Source organism: Leptosomus discolor, chromosome 4 (assembly GCF_034619465.1).
Source record: "Leptosomus discolor isolate bLepDis1 chromosome 4, bLepDis1.hap2, whole genome shotgun sequence".
NCBI classification, from domain to species: domain Eukaryota; kingdom Metazoa; phylum Chordata; class Aves; order Leptosomiformes; family Leptosomidae; genus Leptosomus; species Leptosomus discolor.
Genome location: NC_141394.1, coordinates 46,564,333 through 46,591,090, shown reverse-complemented (window position 1 = coordinate 46,591,090; position 26,758 = coordinate 46,564,333). Strand labels below are relative to the sequence as shown.

The following is a 26,758-nucleotide window of genomic DNA, read 5'->3' as shown; positions in this document are numbered from 1 at the left end:
ATTAAGAGGTTTTGAAACTTACCCTGATGACATTGTACCTGTTGAAGATCCCACCAGCATTTCCACCATCCCGATGCTCCCGGATTGTACTTTGCATCTACATAAATGAACACAACTGAAGGCTCAGCACACAAAGCTTGCTAGCAAGGCAAAGTATTCATGCAGTATCTCAGCCTGTCACGTCACTGGCAGTAACAGACAATCTTGATTGAAAAATACTTAAAGGTGTAAAAAAAAAAAAAATCCAAACAACCCAACTCAATTTTAAACTGAGGTACACCCTTATTTCTCAGGCACCCAATGCACTATGCTGTTCCACAACAGTGGAGTTGGATGCTGCAATTATCCAATCTTGTAATAAAAATCTACATAGGAAAAAGGAGACTAGTGGCGCTTGCTATCAGAATTATACACAACTAGAAAACCTGCTTTAGATTAGAAAAAAAAAAACCCACAGTCTTTGAAAATAGACAAAAAGATAATTTCGAAGTAATAACAAGTGTTTCTAATGGGTACAGTTTATATTTCTCAGTGACAGGAAAATGCTTGCACTGCAGATTTTTCTGTCATTAGCAGGCCCTGAGAATTTCAACAGTTCCACTGTGTCTTTTCCAGAGATATTTATCTACAGCAACAACGTTTAGTAACAGGTCAAATAGATATCCCAATTTACTATAGCAGACAAGTGACCCTTTATGTCAGAAAAGTTTATAAAAAAGACCTGCACAAACTCCAGTTTACACAGTTACTAATAAAAAATATTCCAAGGCTAAGCTGGCAGCTATCCTGAATATCTAGACTTTTAAAAAGACTCCAAACACTTATCATAGAATGGTTTGGGCTGGAAAGGACCTTTAAAGGTCATTCAGTCCAACCCCCCTGCAGTGAGCAGGGACATCTTCAGCTGGATCAGGTAGCTCAGAGCCCTGTCTGACCTGACCTTGAATGTTTCCAGGGATGGGGCTTCTGCCACCTCTCTGGGCAGCCTGGTGCGGTGTTTCACCACTCTCATTGTAAAAAATGTCTTCCTTGTATCTAGTCTAAATCTACCCTCTTTCGGTTTGAAGCCACTACTCCTTGTCCTATTGCAACAGGCCCTGCTAAAACGATTGTCCTCATCTTTCTTCTAGGCCCCCTTTATGTACCGAAAGGCCTCAATAAGCTCTCCTTGGAGCCTTCTCTTCCGATGTCATGTCAGGCTGTGCAGTCAGAAGTCTCTGGGTGCAATGCAGGTATATAATTATCCAATATAGGCTGGAGCAGCAGAAGTGTGAGTGCGTGTGCCACGTGCACATGTATGAAAGCATGAGAAATAACTTCCCCGAAGGCTCCTTGCTGCTGCTGGTGGTGCTGTGGAGGGAGCCAGGAGTCCAACTCTGGGGCTCAGCCGGGCATGGAGCCCCCCGTGCAAGCCAGGGACGCCCTTGTGCCACCCCCACTGCTCTTCCTGGGGAGGTTTAGGGGCCCTGGGAGCTCTGACCTGCCAGGGCGGTTGCGTTTTGCACGTTGCAGGTGCTGCAGAGCCAGAGGCAATGGCCATGAGGACAAGTTACAAAGGGGTGTCACCAAGGGTGCCAGCTGGCAGCCTGCTGCTGCAGTACAGCTTGGGCCAGCGGTGAGTGGGGCAGGCAGGGGGAAGACTGGGCTGGACAAGGGCTGGGGCAGAAGCACCGGCCCCTGGAGGGTGGTTCTAAGGCTGGGGTGAGGGGAGCGCCTTGGGCATGGCAGGTACTGCCGTCAGGGCTGGGTGCAGAGGTGCCCGGGGCTTCCAGCCATGGCAAGTGCCTGGAGGGCTGCAGGGATATGCCCCCATCCCTGCAGCACTCACCAACCTTCCCCTTACTGCCTCCGAGCTCCCTCACCCCCTCTCCCATCCATTCCCTGGCCCCTGCATCTCCTACCCCCACTGCCCTAGGCACCATCTCACTCCCACCCAGCCCTGCTGAGCATCTTCTGTCCCTCCTCCTCCAGGCCATGGCTGTGGGCATCACCCACGTCCTGACCATGCTGAGCATATGCTGAGGGTGGGTGACTGGACAGACACGGCCACGCAAGACCTCCTGCGGCAGCTTGAGGAGCAGCAGAGTCAGGAGACAACTTGGCTGCTGGACGAGATGGAGCAGAGGAGCCAGGAGCTGTGCTGCCTTGCTCACGAAGGCATGCTCCTTGTTGCTTGCCTGCACTGGTGGTTGTGGGCCTCTGCCGAGACCCTGCTCATGCTCCCTGGGCTCTGCTGGCTGCCCAGGCAGGGGAGCGCTGACTCCAATAGCAGCAGCCAGCAGGGAAGCTCCAGCAGTGCGGAGTAGGAGAGAGAGGAGGATGACTTTGTTGGGGAATGTGGGCCCATCTAAGACGCTTCCACACTCAGCTGCCGACGAGTCAGGCGAGTGTTTTGTGAAGAAGCGGGTTTGGGGGCTCTGTTTTCACCTGCTCTGTAACTTGGGTTCCCCACCTGCGTTACAGTGTAGGAACACCACACAAATAGCAAATGCACAGTAAAATGGAGTTTCTTCCAAACACAACTCTTCAGAAAGTCTCTTCTGTTATGACTTTTCTTTCAAAATGGTATCTGCTTGTAATTTACTTAAATAAAGGAGCATGTGTGTGTGGGAGGCAAAATTACAGTCAACTCTCAATTATCCAAGAGCTGTTTATCTGGGTTACAGATTAACTAAGCCACTGAGACAAGAGAAAACAAGCTGGTTCACCTGCAGAAACAGCCTGAGCACAGAGAATGTCTACAGACTTGCAAGGCCTTGATCCTTCCCTCTTCACTCACAGCCTTTGAGTTTCATGCGTTCACCTATCTCTGGAAAGCTGTGGAAACCCTTGCTATGAGATGACATCCAAAACACAACAACAAAAAGGCAAAATTGGGATAACACTAAGTGAGCAAACACATCACTTACTAAAAAAAATTGGCAGGACACAGCAAAATACTTTCCATCATTGCTCTATATAAAAAGACAAATAAAAATCCCTAAACTTCATGTCAGATCTATGAAATTCATACACCAAAACATACTTTATCATTCTCAACGTGGGTTGCATGCTTTAGCTCTGATATAAGCAAAGAGAGAAACACACTGCCACCGGAGCATTAAGAAAGGTACTTGCAATACCTCCTCTTCTACGGACTGATACTCCTTATCATCAGGAGCAAGGTCAAGGAGAATGGTCCCCTGACTCACACAGTGGAAAGTCAAATAAGGATTGGTGCCTGCAAAGAGAAGGAATTAAATGAATAAAACCCAACAGAACAAACCAGTATCAGCTCTATTTGTATCCATCGTTATCATTATTCTTCTTAAAACAACCCCAGTACAGCCTCCACAGCTGCCTCAGGGGTGTCCATTCTCTGGAAAGGCAAGTGATCACTCAGTCCTACATGTCCTCAATATATTCTTTACCTGTCACAACCCAGCAGCTGGGTCTGCCAGCAAATACATTTTCCTGACATCTGGATTCTTTCAAGTCCTGATGACAATGCCCACATTTACAGAAGGTGAATTCTGGGAGCCTGTTGTATGCCACACTTAGACTAACCAGTAAAAGTTTCATATTTACCTTGCTGCCCTCCTAGAAGTCTCTCCACACCTTTTATTAATTTGTGGCGGTGTCCATATGCATTGATCCCAATTTCTTTAAGCTCCTCATGCCCCATGTCTGCCAACACATCCAGGGTTATCTGGAAAGGTAAAAGACCACAAAAATCACTTGCCAAACCTGGCCTGATTCCCAAGGCCATTCCCAACACCCATCAGTTCAGAAAATGGAATGTATTCATGGCGCAATTGAGAGAGTATACTATTTTATGTTTTGCTGCACTTCTAATTGCTGCCACCTTCTGGCAAGCCTCTCCCTACCACAGGACCATACCCAGCTGCTAGTCAGAAGCTGTGCAAAACTTTTACTTCTCTTACAGTAATTAATAAGAGCTGATTCTCACAGGAAGTTCTCAAAAACATTTTTACTTATGTAGATGGAGGATGCACAGAAATGCTGGGAGAAATCTGGGAATATTTTTGAAGCATTCAAAATTTCACATTGTTGTGTAATTCATTATTTTCACTACACAAACAGAAGTGAATATTCTATAAGCTGACTAATAAATGTTAAGTGTGTTTCACATCAAGATTATTATGGTGTGCGCTATTACTGTGTGTATATAGCCATGTGTGCACTTGCATGTCTATCAAACCAGTGGGTCACCTATGCTCAACTATTCCACTATTTTTGGAAATAATCAGCATTGTGAAGACACATACAGCTATTAATTTGGTTGCTATATATGAATACATCTACAACCACCTGACAAGGTTTTAAATTTCAAGGGCACAGAAGATTATTGGTGGAAGCAGAAAGGTAGTAAAACATAATGTCAAATAAACATTTTTTTAACAAACAGGAGATAAAAGCTAAATAGAGTACATATTTTTATTACTATAAAGCAATTTTTCACAGAATCGCCTCAGTGCACAAACAGAAAGATTTTATCTGGAGGACATAATTATATAATTTACTTCCAAATTTATACATTAAAGCAGAATGGCAAGCTCAGCAAATAATGGGAAACAATACAACTTGATACAAAAGAAGCTGTATTGTTGGCACAACTGGATTTACAGATATGAACTCTGTCCACTACAAATTGAGTACCAGTAATTCAAAAGCAAGCAACTCAAGCAAGAAATTAATAGCTACACTAAACGTCTGTCCAATTGAGCAGAAAACAACCCTACTGGGATTGCTGTGGAAAAGCCACTGAAGACATTCATCACGTGCAGTGGAATATTAAAAATATACAGAAGAAACACAGATATTAGAAAGCATCAGGAGAAGGCTAGAGCCAAGGTGAAAAAGTGCACACGAAGGTACTGCAGTGCTTGGAAAAAGCAGCTTAAAACATTAAGCTTAAGGAAGATGAGGTTGTTTTCACTAGAAAGAAACTTACAAGAGGACATAAACAGTCTCAAAAATGAACGAATATAGTGAATACGATTTGCATGTTTAAATCTTATTAGCAGGGGAAGATCTTAAAAACAGGTTAGGAGTTAAGGAAGCAAAAGTAGAACAAAACCAGCATGGTAACAGGAAGGTGTGAAAAATAATATCAAAAAAGGAAATGTAAGTAGAATACAGGTTGGTTTGAGGTTGGTTTCCTTCTTAATAGAAGCAGTTGCAAATTAAAGAGCTTATGCTTCATGTGTAAGAAGGGAAAAAAGATTATATGGCATTTAAACTTTGGGGAGATACTTCCTGTAGTGTTTGGAACTTTTTCTGTAAGCAACACACTACATTTCAAACGTTTGATTCCTGACCTCTCAAAAAAGACTAGCAGCAGAGGCCTGAGGAAAAAATAACCATCAAATCCAGTCTCTTGCACTTGTACCTTTCACTTCCACCACTGTGTCCATCTTGCCCACGTGAACAAACAATCTATTTAACTGCAACATGTAAATTTAAGAAATGGTACATAAAGAGTCTACAAATACATTAGAGGTATTTCTGCTCTAAAAAGTAAGGTAACCTTGAGAAACTGTTGCATTGATTGTATTGTTTTCATATATTCTGAATTATTGATAAATCTGCAGGCTTTTTCCCCATTTCTCAATTCCATTTGAAACTAGTCAGCCCTGCAAAACCCAGGTAATGCTACAGTCCTAACCTATTAGGAAACGTAGTTTCTGCATTCTCTAGTTGACTACACCCTGGTAAACTTGATTTTTATTTCTGCTTATAGTCAAACTGGAGGGTTTCCTAGATCTAACCAAAGTGTCACATGCAGCACTACTGCTGAAGGGCAAGTGCAGGTGATGTTCCAACCTAACTTTGGTATAGCCATCACATTCAAAGTTCACAAGGTCCAATGCAACTCTCAGAACACAAGCCAAATTGGCAGTCATCGTGTATGTATAAGAAAGTGAAAGACACTGGGTATTCTGAAGCAAACAACAAAAGAGATTTTCACAGGCTTTCAACTTCACCATAAAGTATCTGGTGACTCATTTGCAGTTTTCTTGGATGTACCTGTAGATGTGAAGCTGGGTTTTTTGTTTCCCTTTTTCAATCAGATTAGTCAATCTTTTAAACATACAAACAGAGATGAGGCTTGCCACTTACCTGTTCTGTCTCAAATATGTCCCGAAGATGTTCAAGACCCAGGCTTTTTAGGAACTGGGTGATGTTCATATCAAGACCAGAAACTGTAAGAGAAGAAACAAGTCATTATAGCCTATGCATCTGAACTAAAAACAAACAAACAAACAAAAACCCCATGCAAACTTAAAAAAAAAATCCAGCAACAGCACCGATTCTCTCAAAATCGTGAACTCTTGATTCTTTTCATAATCAATTTGTCTATGTCTACAATAAACAATTCACTTCCACTGTGTGAAAGCTCAGTGCAAAGTTCATCACTACTCCCTCCTCAGAATCAACTATTAAAAAGCACAAATGATCTGTGGCAAATACAGGCTCATATTGCAAAGGAAAGGAAAGGAAAGGTGGGTGTATTTTTGCTATGTAATCACCTAGATGCTGACATAATGCATGTATTCCAGATACTAATCAAAGGGTTTAAAAAGCCTTAGCAAAATCCCTCAGCCATCACAACCATAATTCTTTCATCAAACTAATTCTCATTGTATTTTCTGTATAAAATCAACCATGAACATCTAGGCACCTAATCAGATCTGCCTTTGTAGTCAGACCTAATCACCAATAGCAAACATAAACGAACAGCCAACAATGCTCCTGAAAACAGAGTAAGCATCAGACATTTTACAATGCAGATAACAGTTCAAGCTGTACACTATTTTCTGGCTAGCCAAAAATTTTCAAAGCAAGGCCTATTGTGATACTAAGCTACTGTACTCCTGGCAACGTAAACTTGTCCAGCAGCAAATGCACCTTCTCCTTCTTTCCTTTCAGTTCCTGCTGCTCCATCACCAGCATTTGATGCCCCTCCTACAGCTAGTTCTGCCAGTGGCCCAGTGAGGTTATCTATACTGCTGGCAGCGGAGAGGCAGGACGGTGTAGACGCTGGTGAGATCAGGGAGGCACTAACAACAGTAGCTTGCGGCTTAAAGCATGTAGGCAAAGCTTCTGGAGGCATCGCATCTATCAGCAAAGCTCTGATATCGTCAGCCTGAAAAACAGAAAGAACATGAGGTTCTGTTATCACAAGTCACTGATCTCTGTAAAGAATTTTTCTTTGAATTTGTTTTAATCAATTGCTCTGTTCCCCCACGAAAAAGAAAAGTGCCAAGGTTTTTAACATGGGAATTCATGGTTGCAAGAACATTCTGATTCACTGCTCCAACATAGGTGAATCGAATTCTTCCCATTTCTACAGGTATATAAGAAGGTACATCTAATTTCCTTTCTGGTAGAACGACTTCAAGGCGTTAAAAGCCAGGAAGAGCAATGCAGCAACTTTATCTGAAATCCTTCACTACCTAGGCCAGGCAATGCCACCTCATAATTTCTCTAAAATAAAGTAAGACTAAAGTAAGCAGGACCCTCATCTTCAAGAATTTCCTCCTTGCATGTTTTTGTAGAACATGATTAAGACATCCTTATTTTCCCCCGGAGAAATCAATTAGTTCTTGTATGCCTCATCACAAATCAAGTTTTCTAGAGCTCAGATTATTCTGGAGGATATTTCTTGAACTCTCCATAAACCATTCAAGGGCCTTAAAAGATATTCACACTATAACCAGACACAGCATCTAATTTGGTTGCATTACCTATTTCATCAAGACTGGTTAACCTGGGACATACATGTTTATATAATCTTATTAGGCTTTTTAACCAGCTGCCACTGTCACTACTACAAGGAAGTTTCTGGATGCCAGTTTTAGAAAAAGTTTGATAGCCACCTGCAGATCTTAGAATGTTGGAGTTAGACAAAAAAGAACCAAGGTAATATGCATGCACTGAGCATAATCATCCTCTAAATGATCCCATTCCTCTAAAGGCCCATCTGATTTTCCTCCCAGGTTCAAAGAAATAATCACCAACAGTACACAGACTGACCATCACTGGGGACATTTCAGATAGGTTATTTCTGGCAATAAGATTCATCATCCCAGGAGTGAATACTTAAGCAGAAGCAAACCTTAAAACACAAAGCATGTTAAGATCTCAGTCAAAGGAAAAAGCCTGGACCTATGGGCAAAAAGTCACAAACAGGCACCCTGGAGATGCTCACCTCCCTCTGCCTCAGCACAGTGAAAGCTGAGGACTGCTAATGCCATGGAGCCACAGAAAACCATTTAAAATGCAGAGCAAACCCTCCAGAGCAGCCTGTGGCTGGCATGCTAACATGAACTTACTGTTGCCAGGTCTAGTGGTGTCTGACCCTCTTGATTCTTCATGGTTGGATCTGCTCCATGAGCTAACAGCAGAGCACAGAGCTGTGTCCTTCCTTTTTGTGCAGCTTCATGCAATGGTGTGAACGCCCATTTGTCTGTTGCATTTACGCATGTATTGTATTTGATCAACAGTGCTGCTATATCCACATGCTGGAAAACAAAGAACATCTTAATCAACGTAACACTGGTAAAACACGTATTTCCTTTTGCATGCTTAGAGACCCCTGTAATTTCTTCTTCCTCTAACTCACTTCTCTGCCTCCTGTGTCTACACGGCAGCACGCCTCTTCAGGTACCACTTTATACTGCAGCTCCACAGTCACCTCTATCTGTGCACTACCAGATCATCCACCAGCACACGTATAATTTGGATCAGGCACAGAATTATATTTCTGCCAAATCACACCAAGTACATAGCATGAAGTTTGTGTCAGCTGCAGGAGCAGACGTGATACTTGATCCAGCATAAAAATGGTAAGAGTTAACTGTCAAAATATCTGTAGACAGATTTGAACTGGCAACACAAATTTAAAGGGCTGCAACATTTGTGATATGATACTACAAACTTCAAAGATCAATGTGTTGTACTGCTGAGCCACCACTTAAATGTCTGTACCCAAAAGTCTTCACTGGACTTTATTTCTTTCTTGCATTTTCTTGTTCTTTCTCCAATATTTTATGAGAACTGTAATTGATAAAATGCATTATGAGTGTCATAAGGGACAACTATTTTACAAGGGTTATAAAAGTAATGATGTTATAACCCCACACTTCCATCAATGTCCAACTCTCAAAGTCTTCCAAGTTAAAATAAGAGAACAGAAACCTGGCAAATAAAATTTTTGGCTGCCTCTGACCAGTAAAATTACTTGAGCAATACAGCCAAGAAATAAAAAAGCAGGTAGTCAAAACAAGTAGGTAGGAGTGTGAAACACTGAAATTGCAAGCAGAAGCACAAAGACTTGCCAATGAATTTCTCTTTTCCTCTCAATGGCAATCAAGTGACTCTCCAGCAGCTCTCATAAAAGGGCTTGCTTTCTGAATAAGTGTGGTTTGAAATGACTGCTGACCTTATTTTTCCTTTCTGCCCAACTTTTAAAGCAATTGCTGCTCCTGTGACTTTTCTGCCACAGGAAACCCTACCAAGGGAGATGCAGCATGAAGTGCTGGGTGGGAGAAGCAAAGACACTTTGCAAGGAAAAGGTTGAGCCCGTGAAACAGGCCAGCTATGAATTTGTGAAACCAGTACTCATCTCTCTAACTCCCATCGCAGAGATATGGTGACAGCTCAGAGAGAAGTGTGGGCTGCCCCAGGAAAGTATACAGCAACTCTTAACTAAATAAGCTGATGGAAAAGCACTGAAGACTGCCTCATTAACTTTTCCTAGAGAAAGTGAGGCAACCAGATTAGATTTGCATTATGATTTTTAGAAGTAATAATCAGCTTGAACCAATCTATAACACTTCCCTGTGCCTGTAAGGAACGTTTTGCCTTCATGTAAAATGTGTGTTTTGGTTTCCCATGCTTGAAAAGAAAGAACGCAATCTTTGCAACAGAATGTATCTCTAGATCTAAGCAATGTCCTGGGAATTTAATGCTTATGACAGATGCTGATGAGCAATATTGCTTGGTATTAGGACCCAGTATCATAAAAGAATTCTGTGTTGCATTTCTAAACCATTAGCAGGATTTGAGGCTTTTTGCTCTTTTAAACACTGGGATCCCATACTCGCATAGGGAACCAATGCAAATGATGTAGGCTGAGTTTTATTGTTACGCTCTCCTTAAAAACAAGGAACTGTACTTTTTATTTCATTTGGCTTGCAAACAAAAGCAATTGTGGTTCTATTACAATCAACTCTCCCAGATTTTGCTGCTCTTGTGTTAGGGCTAGGTACTAACAGCCAAAGCATATCACGAGACCATTTAAAACACTACTTGAGCTTCATGTTCTTTGTCTGACCATAAGCACACTGCTGGGAACTTGTCTGGTTTCACTGGGATAAAAATCATAGAATCAATTTTCTACTCAGGAAAGCTCCATTTTTGAGAAGAGTGCAGCCCCTGATTCTGTGAGAACAAAGCTGGTAGACATTTTGGTTTAGTTCGTGGCCAGCCTGGTACACGGGTGTCCATACTGATCAAGGCCTTCAGCAGTTTCCAGTCAGCCAGGTGCTAAAGCCAGGAGGAGCGAAAGCCAGGGCAGCTGACCCAAGCTGGCCAACTGGAGTATTCCGTACCATAAACGTCACGCTCACTATAAACTGGGAGGTTTGCTGGGGACGGCCCTCCTCCTCAATGGTCACCATCCCTGAAGGGTCTCGCCCGCCATTCTGCTCTCGAGGCCTGCTCTCCCGTTTGTCGGGACTGTCGCAAATTCGCTGGAGCTGTGGTGCTCCCAGTGCTCGACACCGAGCATCCGCTGCTGGGAGCACGCAGCTCGTGACCACTGTATGAGCGGAGTACAACTTTGTGTACTTTATATTAGTATTAATATTAGGGGGTTATTATTATTTTATTAAATCTGTTTCCATTTCAACTCATGGGTCTCCCTTCCTTTTCCGAATCCCCCTCCTTGGATTGGGGGTAGGGCACTGGGTGATAGAACAACTGACTAAACGAAGACAGAGCTTCTCAAACACTGTCTCTCTGCAATTATTTGCAAGAGGTTTATTTCTCACCTCATCCACAATTAACAGCTGCTTATAAGCAATCTATCAGGCATCTGTGCAACTGCTACACACAGATGCTCTCTCCTATATGGAGGAAGGAGGACCTGCCTCATCCAAAATGGTTTAAAGCAGCCACAGCATTAGACAGCTTCCTCAGGAGGACACCCATACAGTAGCTCTTCAACACTTTAACAATAGCTCCCCACCAGAGACCGGCTGTAACTAACAGACCTTCACTCCCCCTTCATCACCTATACACAGTCCCCTGGTATTGTTCTCGTCCTACCATCCAAGTCTTTCAACGATAACTTGAGGTCTTTTCTGTTTCAACAGTCACCCCAAATTTAACACTGTCCAATGTCATGCATCTGCTCGCCTGCATAAAAGCTATGTTCCAAAAGATCATTCCAAACCGCCCCCTTTAACTGCTACAGCACACCTAAATCTGTGTCTTATTTATATCTGTAGGATTGCAAACGGGACTCACAACAGCAGCTTAGCGCAACAAGTATTTCATGCCACCAACATCTGAACTACCTTCACAGCAAGACAGCTGCAAAATAACTGGCTTTGGATATGACTTTTAAGAGTTCCCTGCTGGTCTACTCATGGCAAGAACGCCTGCACCTACCCCATAGGATGCTGCATTGTGCAGGGGGATTAATCCTCCTTTGTCCTGGGCATTAACATCAGCACCATGCTCAAGAAGGTATTCAGCTACTTCCAAATTGTTGTAACCAGCTGTAGAAAAGGCACAGGAAAAGAAATCGTGTATTAGGAGAGCTAAACAAAAGAAAAATTAGTAGACAGAAAAGCTAAAGCAATTTTTCAACTGCAAAAGCTCTTCTTTTCCTAGTAACTGTATTACCTCCTGAAATACAGCTGCCATAGTTAACAACCCTCTGTACAAGACAATCCTCTGTGAAACTCCCACTATACCACTCCTGGTTTTGCTGATTAACTTCTGTAGCCCTATCATAAATATACAAGCCTTGAAAACCTGGTGAATCACACACCTGCAAGATGTAGTGGTGTTGAGTTTCTTCCCTGGGTATCTCTGCAATTGATATTTTCTTGAGTACATAGCTTCTGCACTCGTGCCAGGCACCCCTTCTTGGCAGCATCGAGCAAGGCAGCATCTCCTCGCAGCAAGTCCTGGATATCTGTGTCTCCTTCTTTCACCAAATCTAGAGGAGTGTTCCCATCTCTATTCTTTTTTGTTGGATCAGCTCCATGCTGCAAAGAACAAAGGCGAATGCTGCAGTCATGACCATAACCAGAGCAGTGACCATAATTGCATCACTATTTTTGTGGCACAAGACAGGAGACGGGATTTTGCTGACCTGCCATCATGAAGTAACAACTGTATAGATTAGTAGGCACATGAGAATAAATCCAGGAGGCTGAGGCCTAAAGCCCTAATCTGCAACACAGCTGTGCGAATCTCAACTCCACAGGCAAGAATGGCAACCCTCTGCGAGAGCTGCCTCTGCACTACTTGCAGCTGAAGTAGCTTCAGGAGCATATCCTGAATACAGCTATACCCTACTGTGACAGCAGGTGCTAAAGAAAACCCAACTGCAAATGCCTTGCCAGCCAACCCTTCCCTTCTCCTGCAAACGGGATGGCAGAAGTGTTCCCTCACCTCACCTTTCTGAGCTAGTGAAGCCAGGCCCCGAGTTTAACTAAATGCCACCCTGCTATTAAAAGGTACTTGTTTCAGATGGCAACTAGAGAAATACTAATTTCTATGCTTTCCAATAGAAAACAGCACCATCTTAAGCAATCTACAGGTCCTGGAAAGCAGCGAAGAAAACACGTTGTTGGGAAGTGGAGAAAGTGGATTTGGATGACTGCTGGAGAATACCTGTGCTGGTAAAACATGCAGATCAGCCAGTGATAAGAACGCAGTACTGGAGCATGGGACGAGGAGGGGAACACACATCTACATAGAGCATATGCTGTGAGTCATGTACATGTACATGTACGATTCTGTGGGAGGACAGCTCCTTCCCTGATCACTCCCAGCAGCAGTGGGAAAAAACAAAGACAGATAATGCAGAGGCAGCTGCTGGCATCATAGTTCTCTGTCTGGCCACTTCAAAATAATCACACACAGGTGTCCAACCCCTGCCAGCAAGTCTACCCTGCCATTTCTCACTGGGGATGCTGGCAAAGCTGTGTTAGGGTACGTCACAGGGAATGAGCTGGGGATGGGGAGAGCAGAAGGAATTAACTGCCTTGTACTTGGAAGCAGTACAGCAATGCTCAGGGCATAAAGGTAAACAGCAAGAGACAGAAAGGGACAGGGTATTGGTTACACAGAACCAGTTCCATAGCTGTGGTGCTTTTGGGAAGACAGAATTCTTTGCACAAAGCCTTTAAAACTGCAATGACTTCTCCAACATAGGACCTTAGATCCCTTAATTTAAAACTCATCACAACTGGAACTAATCAAATACTCTCCAGAATAAATATCTAAATGAAGGCACAGAAACAAACGAAAGTGCTAATTTTAAAGAACAAAGTCTCTCCAAAATGCCTGTGCATTTTTGTTTCCTTCTTCAAGCAGAACAGGTCAGAAAGAGCACAAGTCAGGAGGAGCTCAACATCCACAGCTCAGCAGAACTGACAGCACTGCCAGCTGGCATAAGAGATACAGCACAAGAAGCCCTGAGCAAACTGCACTGTGAGCACAACCCATGGACACCCAGAGCCTTTACAAAACTGTGTCACCTTAAGGGCATATTTAACTCTTGTGCAAGACCGATTTCAAAAAGAAAGATTTCAGCACTTTTCTATTTCATGTCATACATCCATTCAGGATCCTTTGAACACAAAAAATGGCTACATTCCCAGTGGCACGATCAAAAAACTCAAGACCTCTAGTATCTATAAAGTAACACTGTGCTTGAGATTATCAATGCTCCTGTAACTTGAGCTAACCTCTGTATTCAGGTGTTACTACCAGGGCCATCATCCTGCCTACTCCTCAGACGTCTCTGAATATCTTCTGGTTCCTACTGCAGATGTGTGTCAAACTGATGGGCTACCCTTTTTTGGTAATCAAATGAAATAATTAATGAGGTAGGAGGGAAATAGTGGGCTTTGCAGTAGCAAGCGAAAAAAGAAGTGGATGGTGAAGAACCTCATCATTGTAAGCCTATCCATATTCTGACTTATTCCTATCTAAATGCTATGCTTCAGAGGGACGTGAAGCAGGCAAGGCTAAAATAGGAAACAAGACTGGCAAGAAATTCTACTCTAGCACCCTCTTTTACCCTCCCACGGCAGCATATGACCTTATATTAGGAAGTCTCTCAAACTCATGTTTCTCACTTGAAACCTGTTGGCATTACCTCATGCTTTTTACAGGTTCTTTCACTAATTATAACTAATATTTCTTCCACGGTATATTAATATGCATTTCCTCCAGGAGCTTGATAAATTACACATTAATATAACAGTTTTAAATTTCTCACATGCCAGACACTATTTAGGACCCATCTTCAGTCAACACTCTGTAACACACTCTTGTTTAAGTATTTACAAAGGTTTACTTAACTGCAGTAACTGTTCCAGAAAGGGATGAAAAGGATAAGGTGGGGTTTTTGTATTTTTACACAAATTCAACTGCTTTTTCCAGTTTGAGAGTCTTGTCCTACCTGTCTAATAGTATTAATACACTTACTGGAAAAACTGTACTGATGATTCTTTATAAGCGAACTGACATTACATAAGAAACCATCTGACAATTGTAAGATGAAAATAGATAAAAAGACACCATAAAAAACTTGCATTAATTAATTAATCTTAAAAAAAATAAGCATATACACATTTAAAGACATATCTGAGAACTGCAGGTCACATACTTTTAAAAGCAGCTTGCAGATTTCGTATTTTCCTTTTGCTGCTGCTTCATGCAGAGGAGTGAATTTCCACAAGTCTGCCACGTTGACAGAAGCACCGTGCCTCACTAAGAGTTCAGCCACTTCATAATGTCCATAAGAACAAGCATTGTGCAGGGGTACTAAGCCACTAATCAAAGAGAAAGTATTAATAGCTACAGAAAATAAAATCCAATATGCAATTATACAATGTTCCAGTAGATAAAGCTCCCACTTCCACCAGACATCTTCCAGTCTTTCCAATTTTCATGGCTTTATTTCCCTGCTATTAAAACATCAAGTAAAACTTCTTTACCCTTTCAGTTCTCATCCACGAGAGGATGAGATACTTAGCAAGCACCAATGTTACTACTTCCACAAGCAAGTAAATTCAACACTGTTAACAACAGTCAAAAACTAAATTGCAAGAATCATTGATGTTCTGACTTTGCATATTAGAGTGTAAATTTCAGAAAAGTTATCACACTGTACAATGGGTTTGAAGTACAATTAGTAAGCACTGCACACCTGACAGACACAGAAAGATACTCAAACATTCCTTTCAGGTAGAGCCTGAAAATTCAGTATTGGAAATGTTTTAGCATTGGAAATTAATTATCTCCCATCCTGAACCAATATATTGGAGTGAAAGATCAAACATAATCATGCTATTCTAAAAACCTGTAAACAGTTTGTACCATTTAGCTGAATAAATAACTAACTAAATAATAAAAGCGAACTAACAGAGTTAGAAAAGTAACCAGAGAGAACCCTGGTATTTTATCCCACACAATTCAAAACTAATTTTAGATCACCTGAAATAACTTTAAGGATGCTTTTAAGCACAATAAAGTCTCCAAAATGGGCAAAAGGGGGAAGAGAAAGATCATATATTACAGTGCCAGATACGTACTTGACAACTGCTTTGCCAGAAAGCTAAGTATGCCTTAGTAGTCTATAAATCTCCCTACAGTGATGTCAGGAACAATGCAGAACAAGAAGAAAGAAAAGTGAAAAATTTTCAAGAAGAAAACATGATTGTTAATGAAATCTGAAGCAAAATGAATAGAGAGGGGTAGAAGTCTCACACTAATAGAAAACAGCGGAGCATATCATGGAATGAAATGTACCCTTTATCTTTGGCATGCACATCTGCCCCATGGTGCAACAGATACTCCACCACTGATACGCGGTTATATCCTGCAGCAAAGTGCAGTGGTGTTGAATGACGGCCTTCCAGATCTCTACAATTCACATTCTGAGGGCTGCAAAGTTGCTGCAAAGACAAAAGAAGAAACCAAAGTCTAGTACAGAACCGAAACAATCAAATACCCCCCCCCCCAAACCAAAGTCAAACAAACAAATAAAAAAATTAAAGAAAAACCCTGAACTACCACCCTCAAACACCCCAATACAAAATTTGATTCATTTATTATTATATACAAATTTTTAGAAGGTAGGTTTCAGGAAATTTCTTTCCACTTAGGCAAAGTTAAAAAAAAGCTGCTCTAAATTTATGGCTGAAAGTACTTCTATAACAAACAAGATTTAAATGAGTAGTATGCGCAGTATGAAGATATTTCTAATGTATCAGAAAGGGTGAGCCTCTAAATCAGTAAGCATGAGGTTCAAGGCCATGTAACTTTCTCCAGATATGTTACCATTTCCAGCTTCTGTTGTCTTCAGAAATGTAGAAATACTGAGTCTGGCAGTCAAAGCAGCTGTTAATGCACAAAACTGCTGCTGTTTGAGTATTAATATGTATCACATTGAAGTTCAACATGAGAATGCACACAGAACAGTCTATCTGCAAGCTACTTTGCCCATAGACCAAGTATGAAAGACAATATCAAATCTTCCTGTGATGCTGGGATTCCATGGCCTGACCCTTCACCTTCAGATTAAGGATGACTTAAAAAGATTGCTTAAAAGCCTGCTGCCTGTTAACACTTTTGCTTGCTTGCCTTCTGATTGAGTCATGCACCTAAGGCTTGTTTCTACTAAACTGTGATTCTGAGGATCACAGAGTCCACTTCAAGGAATTACAGCTACATCTGCAACATTGCATCTGAGTCCATCGAAGACACAACTGTGTGAAGGACTGGGAGAATGGACAACCAAAAACTCAAAGAGAAACACAACAACACATCTTAATGCGCTACTTTCTAGAAAAAAAATTATGAGGTTTGCCTTCCCATTTTTTATGATTTACCACCCACTGGGCACTACTTCCGTAAGTCTTGTAGCAGAGGCTTCCACAAGCCTTGCACAGCAATACAAAGTGGAAAAACTAACACGAATTGCTCAAACCTACCTTCACAGTTTCCAAGTCTCCAGCTTTGGATGCCTCTAACAACCGATAATCCACATCAGATGTGCGCACAGGTGTACTTTCTAGATAGGGAAAAAGACATTTTAGGATTACTTCGGATCATTAAGTTATATTAACTTGTGCTCAACATATTTTCCAAAATGGGGGGCGGGGGGGGGGGGGGGCAGTGGAGGAAAGTCTGTTGTCATTTGTAAAAATGCAGCTGTAGTTGTGATGTTCAAGTTCATATTGCCTAAATGGTTGAATAAGGAGCCTTAGTTTCAGTGTAAACCAGTCAGATTTAGACTCTATAGCTAACATTAGTCTGGCAAATGGAATTTCAATGCTTTGCTAATCCTATGTATAGTAAAAACGACCACTTCTGAATTTAAGAAATCTACATGCTCACTGCGACAGATTCGAAGTTTTGCCAAAGCTCAAAAGCACCTCTCAACAATCTCAGCAAACTGCACAAGGCACCAGTGCACAGCCAGGGCTAAATGTGCTCAATTCAGCAGCTGGATTACAGCCTTTGCACTCTGCACTTGTAATACATCTTGTACTATGAAGCAGTGACAAGGGGATGGGATTTCTAAGATGGCTCTGGCCACAATGTGACTGTCTGCTTTATGATGCTCCAGTTGTGTACTGCACTTCACAGCAACAATGAGATCTGTCCCTTGTTACAAACATGAAGTGGTTAAAAATAGAATCAGAAGAATGACATAGCGATTAAAAGGAGACCTTTAGAGAGATACCTTTTTTCCTCTTTAAATGACTGTAAGACAATGACAGGTTTTGGCCTCAAAACTCTTTTTTACCATACTTCTCATTAGAAATATGGCTGTGAGAAAGAAAGCATGCACTGAGGGAAGAGGAAGAAGTGGCTGGAAAGGAGCAGTGAATTAGCTGACCCTAGAGCTCTTCAGTGTTGCTCAAAAAGGAGCTGAAAAGACAATCTTGATCACTTAATTTTTAACAGAAACTGCGTTCTATCGTAGAAGCCACTCCTCTCAAGCTCAAGGACTTAAGGAATAGAAGTTTTGGCAGCATGTCGCCTGCTCAGCGACAGAAATGACTGCCCAGTGCAAAGCAAACAGGGCAAGATGAATTTGGGTTGCAACCCTCTGTGAGAAGAAAGTCAAGAGTGTTCTAACAGGCTAAACTCATGCCAGATGGGCATGCAACTCCATCAAAAATACTTAAAAAGACTTTAAATTTAGAGAACTGGTACTGTGTCCTGATAGGAACCTGCAGAGACGCTGTGAAGGTACTTCTTACAGACTAACACAATCTCTTCAGAATCCTGTCAATTCCTGACTCTGCAGTCTCATCTGTGACTATATAACAGGAGGGGAAAATGGGTAGAAAGAGAACTTGTTTTCCTAACTAGCCATCCTTACAGAAGGACACCAATTTATCAATTCACTTTGAGGTAGTTATTTCCTATCGCAGCCCTATTTTTTCTTCTTTATCAGTATTTTGAGGCCTTTTGCTACCTCCTTGCCTGCATACTCACTGCAAGAAGAGGAGGAGGAGGAGGAGGAGAAGGAGGAGGAGGAGGAGGAAGTTGAGAAGCAACTCCTACAACCTCAACTGTTAGGTGAAGAAATGCTCTCAGTTGAAGGAAAGGCTAAGAAAGCTCAGGGAAGAGGGACAGTGACACCTTTAATACAGTCAAAGCTGCCAGGTCCTCTCCTCGATTCTACCTCGATCCTCTGGAGCAGTTCCACTAGCAAGCAGTTGGACTCGATGACCTTAAAGGTCTTTTCCAACCTAAACGATTCTATGACTCTAACTGATTCAAACACATGCTGCAAGAGAAGGATGGAAACAGGGGTTTGTCACCAATGTTAGTTACTGTGGGCAGAGCACAGCATGCATCAAACTCCTGTTGCTGGAGTGGGGTAAGATTTCAGCTCATACCTTCTTCATCTTAAGTTATGTAACTTCCCTCACTCTCCCCAACAGCACCACCACCTCAGTGCCCTGAGGTACGGAGAAAATAGACAAGGCTAAGTCCTACACTGGATCCAAAGCTCTGCTCCTTAGCAACTGTTTATGTCTTCTCTGGACTCCTATCCTTGTCTTCACAAGATAGCCAAGACCATGACTTTGGTCAGGGTACAAAAGGAAATCAGAAACACAATCTAACTACTACAAGAAAGAGGAATCTCAATTCCACTAGATTAGAACTTGAGTATCAAAAGACTGAGCTGACTAAAGAAACAAAACAAATCTTATTCTTCAAGTAAAACAAAACTAATAAGCATTTGAAAAAAATTAACAAGCTCACTTGATGAGCTTTCTTACATTACGTTGCCATACTCCTACCAGTTGCAACCAAAATCACAAGCAGCTAGAGTAAAGTTGTATCCACTGGCCACTGTGCCATCAGAAAGCTGTTTTCATGGTTGCTACCTCACAGTTGGGAAGTAGCTCAGCAATCAATTCTGAGAAAAAAAATCCAATACTATATGGGAAATATTTTAAGCTGTGAACTCATGAGGTAACAATCTCCACCGAAACAATGCCAACATCTGAAAAAAAAATATTTCTTTAACCCAATCCTACAAAAGTGAACACACAGTAATATTTTGCGAATAATTTCACCATTCATTTACTTACTTTGAAATACAGAGGACATAAAGTGTCAAGAACCCTACACTACACATGTTTTTCAGCTTTTCAAACTTTCCGTCTTGAACACCTTCATGGATGTAAGAGAAAGGCTGCTACCTCTCCAATGAAAAGCAGTACAGTACAACATATGAAATTAGTTTTCCTAGAAAAGGTAAATCAGTGAAAATGATTTTTTAATTAAAAATCAAATTAGTGTTTTCAGAATACTTGTAAGTTTACTATTTTTTAAACTCAAACTCCTATTCTCTTTAACTTCCTTCTAATCCATAGCTAACATTCCTCTCTCTCAATACATACATAGTCATGTGCATACTTTAAACAGGCAATGCTACCCATGTAACCAGCTATACACAACCAGCTATGTCTCAGGAGTGGGTATTCTTCAAAACAGTCCTTCCTTGTGCTGCTGTAAAATGCCTCTCTTATTTTGCCTGTTTTAAGGCAACATTGTTGAGAACACCGAAGAAAATTAAGTTTCTAGCTACCACGGGTCTTCTCATCTTTCTGGATATCTGCCTTTCTTTGACTACATGCATATCTCACTGTAAGGTAAGTTACTTGCTCTCTAGTAGCTACTGATGCAATTATTCTCCTCCCTACTCACAAAAAATCAGAACTGACTTGGGTAAGAGGATGTAAACTCTCAAGCGCTTACATGAAAAAGTGGCACCTTCTTCAAACATCTATTTACCTTTTAATTCAAGATATAAAGACACTTATCTAAACGGTATCAAGAGTATTTTCACAATAAAATCTCTCTCTGCTGGTCAAGCAAGAGATTTGAAGGAAAAGTTCAAATGGTTTAGCAACTATCAGTACTTTTCTGCCACTAACACTCTGCTTGTGGCTGCTGAAGTATGAAGTATCTAACAGGGTCGCCGAGAGGAAAAAGGTTTCTTACATGTTCAGCAATATTCCAGTTGCCTTAGAACTTATTACCAAAAAAAACCCAAAATTCCCCACATCTGCCTTCCTACAGTCTCCCTGTACAGCAGCACGCTCTAAATCCACAAGATGTTTATTTTCTTAATGATTTGCACAAAATCACTGAATTGAGCCGGGCTTTTTTTTTTGTTTTGTTGTGATTTTCTTCTGAAGAGTATCGCACAGTACATACTGTAGATGCGTGCACACGATGGCAGAAGGGAGAGGTGAGAAAAGTACTGCAAGTTTCTCTTGCATTGAAAAAGAGTAAGACCCACAGCTGTAAAGGAAAGGGAGAAGCTGAAGTTCAAATACACAAGCCTTTATTTTTACCCACCACTTAGAATCTGTTGCACTGCTTCATTTCCCATCTGTGCTGCTGTGAAGCCTTGTAAAGAGATGATGGAGGGATCTGAGCCGTAATTCAGCAAGAGCCGGCAGGTTTGCAAGTGACCTGCTAATGCAGCCCTGTGCAACGCTGTTTGACCAAGTGTGTCCAGTGCATTCATCTGAAAAATCAGCAGCAATATAAAATAACACATTGTTATAATCAAAAGCCTGCCCCTGTCCCTGCCCTTAATAAGAAGGGCAATAACAAGAATTTTGCACCACATACATTTATCTATCAATCTCTCTGCATTGCAATTGAACAAAATGAAATGACAAAATAGGTAAACACTCCAAAGTAAAGATAATTTACCACAGATGCTTTTCTGTCTTTTAGCAACACAGGTTATTTGATTGCATGGCTAACAGATAATACAGGACCCCCAAAGCCATACTTAAAATAGTGATCGAGCTTTTGACAAATTCAATGAAGATCAACCTTGTGCAAGGAAAGCAAAACTCTCACAGAAGAGGAGAAAGAGGTAAATAATTAACCAAACAATTCAAAGATCTTCCAGCTTTAAGGAAATTACCAGCTGTCATCCTCAGAAAGGGAATTAACATTACTCACTACCAAGAATTAAAGCAAAACAAAGATGTCAGATTATGGATTCTATGAAGGGGGCGGGCAGGGAGAGGGAAGAGGCTGGATACAAACAGTCCATTTCCTCCTCACTTTTTGTACTTTTACAGAAATGTTAAGTACAACTAGATATAATTCTGCCCAACACAGGACCATTGTGTTGTGTAGAACAGGCAAAATGGAGTACTGCTTTCAGAGAGTAGGATATAATGGAAACCGATCTGTCTGTCAAGAGCTAAGAGAGTATCTAAATAACTGGAAGCATCTCCATGGGTTCACTATCAGAGAAAGAGAGAGAGCAATGGAGAGCAGAAAAAAACCCCTCATGAAACCTTTCAGGAAGACACTTTGTACCTAGCAGCAATTCATGACAAATTTAAATGCAAATGTCCAACAGCATTTTTACCGCTTTATGAAATACAGAACTATTCTATATTCTCCGCAAGCAACTCACAACCTGTTATCTGTTTCCAAGCCTACAGATCGTAGGATGTGAACCGCATGCATAATAGACTGTTACTGTACAAAACTACCTTTTTACCTTTTCAAAATCTTTCTGGTGGCAGTGAACAAAGGCTTTTCTTGTTACTTCTCACCCAAAACGCAGCCTGCAAATCATACTACCTTTCCATGAAAACTAATGAAAAAACCATTTTGGGTAAGATGCATATTCTGTAACTAATTAATGGGGTTACTATGTAGAAAGTATCTACTAGCAGACAGGGTAAAAAAAATAAAGTAAAATACCTGCAATACAACAACATTGAGCCACAGAAAAGAACAGAGAAATACCACGTAAATAAAGCGGAGTGTGATTCGGTATTGTCTGAAATTCTTCTATATCCCTGAACAATTCTACGAGCTGGTAAAGTAGGAATTTCGCAGATCACAAACCTCTCTTGTAGGAAGATGTAGAGGAGAACAGTTCTGCTTTCTTCTAACTGTGCTCAGCTCGTGCCACTCTAATTGGATTTCCTTAAAAGTTTTGTTTTAAATAAAAACTTACTGCTATCATAAATATTAACTAGATGTTGAATATGCCAAATCCATCATTTTGTTCAGATGATGATCCTCATCAGTTTCAGGACATCGGATACCTTTCACCACTGATAAGGGCATAGAGAAAAGCAGAAGTCTGGGGCTGTAAAGGTTTAGTGACAGTAAAGGCAGAATGAAATGAGACTTGTGGATTCTGGAAGTAGCTGATAACACTCTGTTCACCCAAGAAAGAGAATCATAATTAACATCTTCTGTAACAGTGAATTCCTGTGTTAAACATTCCTGTACTGAACAAATTGTTGAACAACAGGAGCAAGGCATTCACACTGCACAACTCAATACTGACTGTGTACCTGGAAACAATGTTAATATTCATTTGAAAAGAACACTGGCAGTCATCAGATCCATCATCTCACATGTCCTATGCAGGTCTCCTTTCACCTCCAAATAATTATCTTTGCCAAGTATCAATTCTTGTGGCACAAGAACACCAGGCATTTGAAGAAATAGCTGCTTACTTCTGGGACAAAGAATGCTGCAGCTGACAGAGGGATGCACACACCAGATGAAGCTGTTCTTCAGGAGCATAATTAGGCTTTGCAGGGCAATTTCATGGGGAAGATGTTCACTTTGAGGCAGATCTGCTCTTGCCAATCAGGCTGTGCTTGTCTAAAACCAACCCAAGAACGTACTGCACTAAGGCTGACGGCAACAGGATTTATTTCCAAATGAAAATAAATTTGAGCATTATAAATCGAAATACAAACTGAGATTAAATTCTCATAAAAATCAAATCTGGTAAGGCATATGCCTGCCCAATATTACCTCTAAAAACACATGCCCTTTCAAATTCAAAGCTAAAGTTTAAGCTCTATTTGACAAAATGTAAAATATCCAAAGTATACTGCTGAGAAGGCAGCTTGTTTCAGCTGCACTAATAAAAACAAATGAGAAACATTCAACTGGTCTCCTTTATAAGTAGTCTAAAACTAGAAGGCTGCAGCTCTGAATTTGCAGATGAGCTTTCTGCAAGGAGTTAAAAATGACAGATTTGACAGCTTTTATTCCACAGAACACTGGCTCTGGATCTGGTTTCTTCCCTTTCAGCATGAAAACAGTCACTTCACTGCTCAAAGTGCAACATAAAGGCAGAATGCAGTTATCAGATGAAAAGTGTTTATAAGTAAGGCTTTTCTTGGAAAGATACCATCCGATACAGTACTTCCCACTACAGAATTCCTTCTGTTCTTTCCTTTTATCCCTTTCATTTCCTCTTCCCTATCCTAGATATACACAGTAGAGAAATCAAAATGGTTGTGTATCATCAGACATGGAAGAGATTTTTTCCTCCCTGAACTGCTGCTGCCTTGGAGCATCATACACAGCTACAGCAATGTTCTCTTGGCTGGCAGGCACTTGGGGCAGCTCAACAGCTGGAACCTGTTCAGGAAACTTTTTTTGCAAAACATCGTAAGCATATGAGCATTCAGTTGGTATCAAATACCCTAAATATCCTACTACTCCTTGACACTACAGTAGCACAAAATGCAAAGCTTCCAAGCACTGCCATTTTCTCCATGAGATCCTTTTAAAAGATGTACATTCTAAAAATCACGTGAAACTTGCGCTCTGACAAGCATTCCAATACCAGAGTATCCTTCCCTGCACAATGCAAGCATTCTAACTGCTCTCCTGCTGCATTTATTCAGAAGACAACTTGCACTACGCCTTGTGTCTTTGTGCATCACTAACAATGATCAAGATAGGAGTGAAGAGAGGCTGGTGGCAATTTCAAGCCCTGTCAGAAGAAAAAAATAGGAAAAAAAAAAAAAAGAAAAAAGATCCTAGTTTCACTCTGAAAGCTCCTAAATGACCCACCCATATGTTCCATAGTTGTCCCTTTGCATGTAAGCTAAACATCACTAAGTTTGGGTGTCTAAGCCCCCGTACTTGGCACTGATGAGGTCACACCTCAAATACTGTGTGCAGTTTTGGGCCCCTCACCACAAGAAAGACACTGAGGCGCTGGAGCATGTCCAGAGAAGGGCAACGAAGCTGGTGAAGGGTCTAGAGCACAAGTCCTGTGAGGAGCAGTCGAGGGAACTGGGGCTGTTTAGCCTGGAGAAAAGGAGGCTGAGGGGAGACCTTATCGCTCTCTACAACTGCCTGAAAGGAGGTTGTAGCGAGGTGGGTGTCGGTCTCTTCTCCCAAATAACAAGCAATAGGACGAGAGAAAACGGCCTCAAGTCGTGCCAAGAGAGGTTTAGATTGGATATTGGGAAAAATTTCTTCACGGAAAGGGTTGTCAAGTGTTGGAACAGGCTGCCCAGGGAAGTGGTGGAATCACCATCCCTGGAGGTATTTAAGACGTGCAGACGTGGCACTGAGGGACATGGTTTAGGGGTGACAGAAAGTTGGCACCTGTGTCAGTCTCAGCACACACGCAGCCAGGCTAAAGAAAGCTTTTGCGGCGTCTGGGTCTCCGAGCATGCTCTCATGCAGTACAGGCCGTGTTTCTGGGAGGTGTGATCCACAGTGGAGCACACCAGCATGGTGTACAGGGGTCTCTCTTGAACCAGGGAAACCTCAGGGGAGCGGAGAGATGCCATTGCAGGGGCGAGTTGGACCCACAGGATCTTTTCTACCTGCCCCAGGGAACGAGTTGCATTTCGTTTGATTGTCAGGGTTTGTGGGGCTAAGTCCAAGAAGGAATCCAAGAAGAGAAGAGGGAGGAGGAGTTTTGTTGCTGCCCAAGGGCTCATAGCTCTTCTTTTCAAGACAACTCAGAGTCAGACCATGTGGCCCAGGAAACTTTGTACCTCTCTGCGTAAGTCCACCTACAGTCCCCGTTTTCATTTCAACTGCAGTTTTGGGAGGTGTCTGCCCACTTTGTCAAGCGAGCCCCTGAGATGTGGCACTTCAGGACATAGTTTAGTAAGCATGGTGGTGTTGGGTTGACGGTTGGACTTGATCTTAGAGGTCTTTTCCAACCTAATGATTCTATGATTTTATGAAATAGCATTCATAACATCTCCACACTTGCCCAAGATACCAGTGAATTTTCATGCTTGCAGGTCTTTCTTTCCAACAATCATTCCAGTTCAGGAAGGACTTTAATCCTTTTCTTCTGCACTGCTAGAATGCCAAATGTCTTTCTAAACATATTAAATTTCCCATGCATCTGTAAATTCAGACAAGCTTGTTATAAGAGGTATCCAACTATCTACCAATACAGCAAAATGGGATGAATGCCACTTTTTCATTGGTTCATCACCTTCAACAGATTTTAGTTTCAAACAAAGGATTTTGACCATCTTCACAGAAACAATTGTGGCACTTGAAGATTTGCTTATGTGTTTAATAAAAAAAAAGAAGTTTATGTTTAAGGATTTTTTAAAGATCGTCCGCCTTTATTTTCCATAAGGTACTTTGAGGATATTCAACATCAAATAAGCAGTGGTGTGAAATGCTGTTTCATACTGCAGTTCAGACAAACAAGTAAAAACTGAGTATAGCATTTAAAACCAAAGACAATTATCATCAACATTCTTGAAGAAAACTCTAAGAAACCCCAAGGTTTCTCACCTCTGCTTTAGTTCTACAGTTGCAGAGTTCTACAAACTCAAGTAACAAGCTAATGAAAATATCTTCACTGACCATGGAATGGGCATTGCTTAAGACATACCATGCTGATGTGCAGGTGATGTGCACCAAGGACTTCACAGTTCAAATTACAAATTTATTCTCAGTAAGGGCGAGCAAGACAAACCAACATAAGCAATTCATGGGTTGACTCTTGGCAATACTAGTGTTCTTAGAAATATTTCTGTAAAATAAGTTTAGCTCAAGCACACATTACTCAAGCAGTCCTTCACCTTTTATTACAGTCGAACATACTTCAAGTGGCAAATTACACAGTGATAAAATGAAGGATAACTAAATCCTGTTCCAAGATCACGAACCATCTCTCATT

At 41.4% G+C, this 26,758-nt stretch overlaps 1 protein-coding gene across 1 annotated transcript in view; it reads right to left on the bottom strand.

The window, feature by feature from the left end:
* Positions 1-26,758, bottom strand: part of TNKS (tankyrase) — a 144,041-nt gene that overhangs the window by 6,247 nt on the left and 111,036 nt on the right. Inside the window, exons 12-23 of the mRNA XM_086464640.1 lie at positions 21,154-21,325; positions 17,253-17,332; positions 16,069-16,214; positions 14,924-15,089; positions 12,068-12,287; positions 11,683-11,792; positions 8,340-8,528; positions 6,913-7,150; positions 6,124-6,206; positions 3,568-3,688; positions 3,123-3,220; positions 23-97 (exon numbers count right to left, since the gene is read on the bottom strand). Of these exons, the coding sequence (XP_086320766.1) occupies positions 23-97; positions 3,123-3,220; positions 3,568-3,688; positions 6,124-6,206; positions 6,913-7,150; positions 8,340-8,528; positions 11,683-11,792; positions 12,068-12,287; positions 14,924-15,089; positions 16,069-16,214; positions 17,253-17,332; positions 21,154-21,325 (1,698 nt within the window). The remainder of the gene's footprint in view (positions 1-22; positions 98-3,122; positions 3,221-3,567; positions 3,689-6,123; positions 6,207-6,912; positions 7,151-8,339; positions 8,529-11,682; positions 11,793-12,067; positions 12,288-14,923; positions 15,090-16,068; positions 16,215-17,252; positions 17,333-21,153; positions 21,326-26,758) is intronic.